We start from the raw sequence: 9,331 nt of genomic DNA on the forward strand, positions 1-9,331 counted from the left end.
ATGGTGTCCAGTCTAACCGTTTTGATGCTTGGGATGTTCATTGCCGGTAAGTTATGTAGACCTCCTGCGATAGACGATGGGACAGTTGATTTCACCCTGCTTATTTATATAGCTTCAGCATAAGTGCCCTATTTTTAGCAGTTACGTCTATCAAAATATTCCTAAATATTGACAGAGTTTTCCAGCAAAAGAGACGAAGACAAAGACAAACGAAGGCACAATAACATTAAGTTTTAATTTTCTCTTCAAAAGTATTCTATGTGCACCAGGTGATGCCTGCACAGTGTTCTGAGAAATTCTCCTTGCGTCGAAACTTGCATATAATTTCTGAACAACTTTTATTGAGAAAAAACGCACGCTAACTGTGAGCCCAGCGGAATTAGTACGACTTAATATGTTGTATTTGCTGGACCAGATTTAAGAAATAGAACTCTACAAAATGTATTTTTCGGATTTACAGATTTTTGTTAGTCGGCCCTACCAATATATGCCTGTATTTTTTTTATCTTTCTCAGGCGTACAGTCAGTGATTGAAACAGTTTAACAGGGACTGTCACAAATGCATCTATTGAGAAATTATTAATAACACCGGTGTGATAGCCTATCGTGTTTTCATGTATTATTGCACTGTCTTTGGAGATCTTGCTTTTGCTCTGTGTTCTTTTTTTCTTCCCCTTTGTATGGTGACCCTTGACTTGGCAACCAAATGGTGGCTGGCAGTATTTCTAATGAAAAAAATCAACAGCTACACGAATGGTCTAATACGGTCTTCGCAGTTGAATTATAAGTTTTGGGATACGTAATAAAAAAAACGTTTCAATTGCCTGATAAGTATAATACTAAGATTTGTTAGAGTTTTAATTAATTAGTGAAAAAATTATATGCTTTTAGTTAGAAACTTGCTGAGCCCATTTAAAACCACTAAATAAGTACATTTTAGAAATATTTGGGGTACATGGTAAGCGCAGTGGAGCGTTAAAGTTATTAATCCTCCAATGGGCGCAATGCTGGCAGTGAAAATCGCGAATGATAAGAGACGAAAAGAAAACAGCAACATTTCTGCTCCCTTCCCGTACCAGCAAAATCAAAATTGTTTCGTTATTTGCTTTGTACGATATGTAGCGACGATAAGAAAAGAGTGCTTACTGCATCGCGCATAAGTGTAGAGCAATCGACTACGACGTGAGCAATGGCGGTGCAGAAACAAAATCACACAACTAATGCACACCCGTCGAAACCGAAATCAAAACTACTCGTTGTGAGTCTACAGCTCCCAGAGTGCACCTGAACCGTTAAAGCGCTACAGGTTTGAATATTGGACATCACAGCGCTGGTATGTCGTTTTAGTTAGCCCTTTAAGTGCCTTGGACGAGCTGAGCTTGTTGGCCATTTTTGAGCTAAAAATGCCATGGACGAGTTCAGCTCGTCCAGTGGTTTTTCCGTAGCCTTCAATTCCACGGACGAACTAGGCTCGTCCGTGTAATTTCGCGGCGCTGATCATAGATGGCAGCACTCGTATTAGTTGGCAAATACTTTTTTCGCCTCCGCTAATTTTTTCGTAATAAACTTTTCAAATTATATGTGTAATATTAGAAGAATAAAAATTCAAAATAATATGGCACTTTTAGGGTACTTTTGGGGAAAACAATCTGGCACTTAAGGGGTTAAAGTTTGTGAGTTTTCACAATATGTCTTCGACCGACCGAATTGATCAGCAGGAGAAAATGGGCAAACTAAGTTTTTTTGTCACGATCACTGATCTCTATTCTAGTAGGCTGGATCGCGGATCTGGAGCCCGCCGGTGTCGCCACCGGCGGCCATTGCTTGACACCACGCAATACAAGCAAGTCTATGGTAGAAAAGCTCAAACCTAAGAATACTGAAGCATGTAGGCAGTGCTAAGAGGCGAGTATGTTATGGTGAGCTGCGATCCTTATGTCGGGTGTTCGGAAATCGAATCGGTATTCGCCAGTCGTTCGAACGCCGATTAAAAAAATCAAACGTACCGGAGCACCTACGGCTGAGCTGGCAAGCTTGCTCTCGTAGTGGAGTAAACAAAGTAACTTGCCGTCAATAAGACCGTCCTCGGGGAAGCCCAGAACTTGATGAATAACAAAGTTCCATCTCGACAGCGGCTTTCCGGGAGTGAGCGAAGTCCGCGTAGCAAAGCCTTCGAGCTTGTCGTCTGCTAAACCGAACTCAACGAAACCGCCACCGACTCCGCGGTAACTCTAGGTAGCTCTCGCCTCATTGAGCTGCACTACATCTTTCGCCCAGCGCAGTCACTCTCGACCACAAAATATTTCTTTATAAGAACTGCGAGGGCTGTAAGTTTTAATGTTTGAACGCAAGCTATTTGACGGGCTTATCGAAAGACAGCCGAAAAGTTTCAGTGCCGACAACAGCTCAGAAACGGGGGTAACGGTATTTTTTCTTGTTTTCCCCATAGAGTCCCATGCATTGGCTGGTGTCAATCAATGGCCGCCGGTGGCGACACTCGGGCCCAGATGCCGAGGTCGCAGTCCGCGATCCAGCCTACTACGGTAGAGATCAGTGGTCACTACAATAGAGATCAGTGGACACGATGCATTGCAAAGTGCCGCTGGCGCTACCTGCCACCTCCTTTCGCTCCTAAATGTTCATTCTATAACGATGCCAAAAAATATTTCAACAAAACGAGTCTTCAAAAACGGTCGTCTTACCCGACAGTCATTAAACCTGTTACCCAAAAATGACGAATATCCAATGTACATAAAAAATTCAGAAGTTATGTTACTAAAATAAATATATCGTCTACGTCATTAATTTATGTGTTTGAAATTTCATCTTAATGGTGCTCCCCTATTCTTTCAAGTAAGAAACTAAATTTGAGTTAATCGTTTCCAGTGTAATTTTCTTAGTGCTGAATTCAGATCATCGTTTATTTTCCTTGAAGGCCCGTGGGGCATTGGAGTGTCAATAAAACAAAACAGCGGAATGGAAACACAAATATAACGCTATAAGCTAGTTAGCTAGGCTAGATTGAAAGAAGGTAATGAATTCAAGCAAGTAAGTAGTATAATATCTACAAACAATATTCTGAGGTTGTGACCTCCAACCCTCGACAGCCAATGATAGGGTGTAAATCTGATGAGAAACAGTTTATTTTCGAATCGGATGAAATTTGCATGGGTGATCTAAACAAGGGGAAATACGATGGGGCGGAGATAGCAACAATTTTCTGACATGGAAACTGCGATAAAAAAATCGATGAAGGGAGAGAGGCGTGAAATTGAATGATGATTAATTAGCTTCCTATCATTGTTATCATTGTTCGAATTTATTGCTTTATCTATTATTGCTAGTCAATGTTATGAGTCAATGTTATGAGATTTTCTGCATTACCTGTTTTTTTTGTTGTTTTTTCCGTTTTGCTTTAAAGCTACCTTCTGAAGCGAAAACGTTGTTCAAAAATGTCTGGAGTGTAGGCTAAACACGTTACATGTGTAACATGGCGTAGATATTTTCGTATACGGGTGAAGAAACTATTTGTCGCGGTAACGAAATAAGTCATGCGTTTTATTTAAAAAAAAACGATTATACATCGCCCCGAAAAGGACAACCATAACCATGTTATTCTAAACCAGCTTCTTCGATTGTCGGCGCTTATTTGCTCTGATATTAAAAATAATTTAAAGTCAGTCATTTCACGAGTACGATTTTGTACCTACTGCCATTGTTTTGCCTCGCTTAAAGCTTAAAACATTCATGTTCTTTTTTTTTTTTCTAGTAATTGCAGATGCACAATTAGGTTCGAGCTTTCCAGACAACAAAGAAGCGCAGGTAAGGTTTGCATTTCACCCCATAACTTCTGTAGATGTTGCATTTGTATTCTTCACAGTAAATAAGGAAAATAGTGTATACAACTCTCTGCAGAGTATAATTCAACATTCCACAAATTGTAGGATGTGTTGTTCAAACATTAACAAAAATCGTGAATGACTTTCATGAACTATTCCCATGAATATACTTAAAGCTTATTTGTTCTGAGTCAGCAGTAGCAACAATACATTTTATAAATTATCCAACCTGGCTAAATATATAGTTAATGTGTGTAATATTCCTTCAAGTTATACAGCAGAAGCTTATTAAAAATACATCTATTTTCCAGTAAAATTAAATTAGACTGAGCAATAAAATGTTATGCACTTAAAAATATATGAACGTGTTGTAAACACATAAATCAAACAGCGCAAACGAACACAATGACTAGTAGAAGAAGGGATACAGACACAGCGCTGACTCACGTAGTAGAGAAATATACAGGGTGTTTCAGAGAGCGCCGGCCAAATCGCTCCTGCGAAAACTACTCATCGCGACGAAAAAAGGCTTGTGGCGTTGTGGTTCTAGGCCAGGGGCCCATTTCAAAAAATTATTAAAGTCCGGGATAATTAACTTGTTAATTATTTTGGCCTAATTAACTTTTTTAATATTGTGTTTAAGGGCATGGTTTAAATTTCAAAATTGCTTAGCATCATCGAAAACCACTAAACTAACAAATTGCAGTACGATAGAAGGCACGCGAAGCATTTTACGGCCTTCTGAAAAACCGCACAAATTCGACGGGTTGTTAAGTTTCGGTTTGTTATCGGAGCGCACCTCGGCCCCGGCAGCACCGCGCCGCGTGGAGAGATAGTGCAACCAGACTCTGCTGCGTCGCGCGATGACAGCGCAGCAAAGGTTGGTTGCACTATCTCTTCGCGGGGCGCGGTGCCGTCGGGGCCCAGATGCGCTCTGATAGCAAACCGAAACTTAAACACGCGTGGAATTTGTGCGGTTTACATTGTTCCACCGCAGGTCTGAGGTGGAACGATGAATAGTTACATATTTATCTACTACTTTCTTTCCTTTTTCATTTGTTTTTCTAACGGTATACTTTCTGTAAGATATTCTTCGGATAGCACATGACAATGAAGATGTCCTACATCTTGGATTCTTCTTCTTTCTAATCCTTTGTGTTCTCAGGTAATGTGTTTTAAGGATACGAAAAAGAGAGTAAGTCGTGAGTCAGCGCTGTGCCTGTGTCCCTTATCTATTTGTCCTTGTGTTCGTTCGCGCTGTATTATTTAAATGTTTACAATGCAGCACCGACTAGCCCACCTCCAAACATTACTGCAGTTTGAACGTCTTACTTAAAATTCAGGTACCGAACTATTTTCGGCAAATGTGAGAAATGTCATACGCCCGGGGCAGATGCGATGTAAGTATTACAGTGAATTTATGAAATTGAACTCAACGTACACTCTTCGAACAAATGTATGAAATCGCACTGGTTTAGGCTAGATACAAATTAGATAATGCCAGCTCTAAACAGTCTCTGACAGGCAAAGCGTGGCATTTCAAATAATTACAACATTAAACAATACATATTGTCGAAACCCTGGTTTACAGAATACACAATATTCCTGGTTTGTAGTAGTATAGCATTTTTACCCCTTATACATGATATTAATTAGGTATTCAGCAGTGATTAATTTCAAAAACAATTTGGGTGGTACATTTTAGATGTATTATTATAGTTTCTTGTCAACACAACAGCCTTGTTTCAAATGTATGGCGTGATCTTCGTAAGGAGTTATGTTATAGAGCTATATCTCTATTTTATATCCGATTAACGAGGGATAACTTTAAACTAGTCACGTTGTATTCAAATATCATTTAGTAAATTCCACTATCTATTTAGTATATCTGAGTTAGAGATCCGTAAAATATTGTCCTTAAGAAACCAGACGTGACCAGATATAAATGTAAAAATATATGATAACGCAAAACTCAATGCTGTATTTAATTATACGAGAAACATGCACATATATTTTTGAGAAATATAGTTTTTAATCAAAGACAATTTCATACTAATAATATAGTTTTTGCATTTATAATTTTGAAAAAAGCATTATATGAACATGGTGGAGTTTATAGCTCCATGATTTAATTTTTCGAGGTAAACCTTGCATCCACTCAGTGTCATGTGATTACTCATCGATTTTCTTAAAGGGGCTCTCAAGTAGTTTTTGTAGAAGCTTGTTTTCATTGCACATTGTCTGTTGGGCTTCAGTCAATAAAAATTATCAGTTCCAGGTCTGGACTCCACTACTTACATAAAATTTGACCAAATAAACCAGTAATGGCGTGGATATTCTGAACGTTAATATTAGTGATACTTTTACACACGTCCTGCATTATATTTTAACAAAATCTTCAAATCTTTGAGTGTAAATGACGTAATACAGCAATTATTGTCTAAAAACGCCTTGCGACGGCCCCTCCAGGTGTCCACTCCAAGGCTTAAAAAAAAGTGGCCTGTCACAATCAGTGATTAGAATTTTTAATAACAAAATCGGCCGCCCATGAGTGTGGTTTTAGATTTTTAATATTCTTAGAGCTCGTAGATTCATTTATTATCATTAATAGATGATCTCACGATCCACTTGAATGCTCCTTTAAGAGTAGCATTTATTTTCACCAACTGCATATTGATTTTAGAAATGTTATTCGTACGTATTATGTTCTAAAAACGTAAAATCTCATATTACAATTTTACACTTTACTTACCATACAGTCTTGATTTCAGATTGTTAGCGAAATTTTAATTCGTCAAAAGCGATACATCCCATACCGCTGTACCTATGGATGGAGGAGGCGGCCTGATGGAAGTCTTTGCAGGGTTAGTATATTTAAATCTGCTGACATATGCAGCCAAAGGGAAATTTACAGGATTCAACCAAACTTTTCAGCAGCTCAAGTAATCTGTTTTAAACTACTGCAAGGCATACATACTAAATTGAAATAAAAAACGCAATGTTCTTCAAAATTCATACTGTGAACCTGTTATTTATATATCTCAATTTTAAACTGATCTCAGAGCAAAACATTGTAGTGGAAAGGTCCAAAATCATGTTTTTATGAGTAAGTTTTAAAACAACAGACTGGACTGAATATAAAAAGATAGCAAAATGCTCGAACAATAAATTCGGAAAAGTGGAAGACTATATGCCTCGAAGCGGCAACCATTGCTCTGCACAAAGATTTATCCAAAAAAGGTTTCCTTTAGCGAATCGCCGGTTGATTTTTAACCCGATAATTTTAGAATATGAATTCGTTTCACATGAAACAAACTAGTACAGTTAACGCTTAATTCATAAGATAAACACGAATCGAAAAACAAATGGTCTTTTGTACTGGCATATGATTATAATCTCTGCAGAAGAGGGGGAGAACGATATTTGTTAAATATTTTATCATTCCTCCTTCTAACAAAACGTTGTAAATCGTTTTGTATTAAAATGGAACTAAAATTACTTCTCAACTTGTGGCAAACTCATAAATGTGAGTCATCCTTCGGAAAAAGCCTTTTTCACAGTTATACCACACGAATAACTCAGTTGTGAGGGACTGAGAGACATAATCGTCTTATAAACTATGTATTAGCTTTGAAATACTGCGATAAACACTTATTTTGGAGATGTGAAAGATTTTCAATACTAAATTATCCTCGTATATTCTCGTATTGAATGCACAGTAAGTGACGAATTCCAGCAATGTCAATACCGACTTTTGTTTGAAATATTTCGTCCCGATTGCAAACTTTTAAACTCAAGATGCGGATATTTACTTGTACAGATACTTTAAAATTGCAAAGCGAATTCACGGAAGGAAAGCCCTATGGATAAATTACTTAAACTCTAAGGGTCCTAAATATGCCACATTTAAAAATTATACAAGCTTATTTGCGCTTCTTTACAGATTTCCTACCGCATCTATGGATTTTGCAAGAATGGGATTTGTTCTAGTCCAAGGCCACCCAACCCCACAGCCAGACCAGTTCCTCCGCCTAAACCTACCTCAACAGCACTTCCGACCACACCCACCCGAACATCCCCAACAGCTCTTTCGACGAAACCATCTCCAATCACCTCGAAAGCTCCGACGACGACACCCTCCCCAACCACCTCAACAGCTCCTCCGACGACACCCACCCGAACATCCCCAACAGCTCCTCCGACGACACCATCCCGAACCACCTCAACAGCTCCTCCCACGACGGCACCCTCCCCAACCACCACAACAGTTTCCCTGACCACACCCGCCCGAACATCCCCAACAGCACCTCCGACGACACCATCCCGAACCACCTCAACAGCTCCTCCCACGACGGCACCCTCCCCAACCACCACAACAGTTTCCCTGACCACACCCACCGGAACATCCCCAACAGCACCTCCGACGACACCCTCCCCAACCACCTCAACAGCTCCACCAAACACACACACCCCAATCACGATACCTGCTTCACCGACCAAACCCACACAAACCACCACAACTGATCCTCCGTACCAACTCAGCATAACCACTACAACAGCACCCCCAATCACAAACATCCCAACCACGTCCGCAGATTCAACAACCAAACTCAATCCAGTCACCCCGACAGCTCCTCCAGTCAAATCCACTCCGATCACCACAACCACTCCGAGCAAACCCACCACAACAGCTCCTCATACGTAGGGTAACTATATAAACAACTGTGCTACTCTGCTGCATTTGAGAAGCAGAGTAACACAATGGCCTCTCTTTTTTTCTTTTCCAAAGTCAACGTGACCGCCTTAGTTCTACAGGTGGTGCTGCTTCGGCGGTAACCGTCATCCTCAGAGCGCGTGTGCATACGCTGCATAACGTGTGCGGTCATTGTCTACTCCTACAGCTTGATTATTTTAGCATGCGGTCTTTTCTTTACCAATCGTGAAGAGGCATAAAATTAACTACTTTGTTACTGCTATTTAGCTACTCTACTCCTACCAAAGACACCACTAAAGCTCCCGTCCTCCAAACCATTTCCCTACATCGGAACAAATCCAGTCATATTCCCACACAACCCTGACCTTAACTTCGACCACGTCATGATGAGACATTGCCACCACGGTCACATAAACGTTGTGACCCGACCATAAGCCACTATTGTGCAAGATTGAGTAGCGTCAGTCACGGCACGACCATGGGAGAAACCAGCATCAGGCTTGGCGACGTTCAACACTCCAGGATCTCAAGTCTCCTGCACCATTGTAAAAAAAATGTCACAGATTCAAAATAAAAATGTAAACATTCAAATAGACCACAGTCTTTTTTAAAGAATATATCAAAAGTGGAGGTACAGTTTTCATAGCAATATTTGAAGTATTAATTCAACGCAAGTACCAAAACTTAATAGATTTCAGCACCTAAGACTAGGGTGAATTTGAGGAAGACTGCAATCATAGTGTGCAAAACGCATGACATATCCAGGCCTAATTCTGGC

The 9,331-nt window shown here is 39.9% G+C and overlaps 1 protein-coding gene across 1 annotated transcript; it reads left to right on the plus strand.

The window, feature by feature from the left end:
* LOC115318293 (mucin-2-like) lies at window positions 1–8,544 on the plus strand. Its single transcript, XM_040208704.1, has 6 exons — window positions 1–46; window positions 3,770–3,822; window positions 6,611–6,703; window positions 7,783–7,879; window positions 7,979–8,110; window positions 8,258–8,544. The coding sequence occupies exons 1-6, from the start codon at window positions 1–3 to the stop codon at window positions 8,542–8,544; spliced, it is 708 nt and encodes a 235-aa protein (XP_040064638.1).
* The last annotated feature ends 787 nt before the right edge of the window (window positions 8,545–9,331 follow it).

Source organism: Ixodes scapularis, unplaced genomic scaffold, assembly GCF_016920785.2.
Source record: "Ixodes scapularis isolate PalLabHiFi unplaced genomic scaffold, ASM1692078v2 PGA_scaffold1__304_contigs__length_218370807, whole genome shotgun sequence".
NCBI lineage: Eukaryota > Metazoa > Arthropoda > Arachnida > Ixodida > Ixodidae > Ixodes > Ixodes scapularis.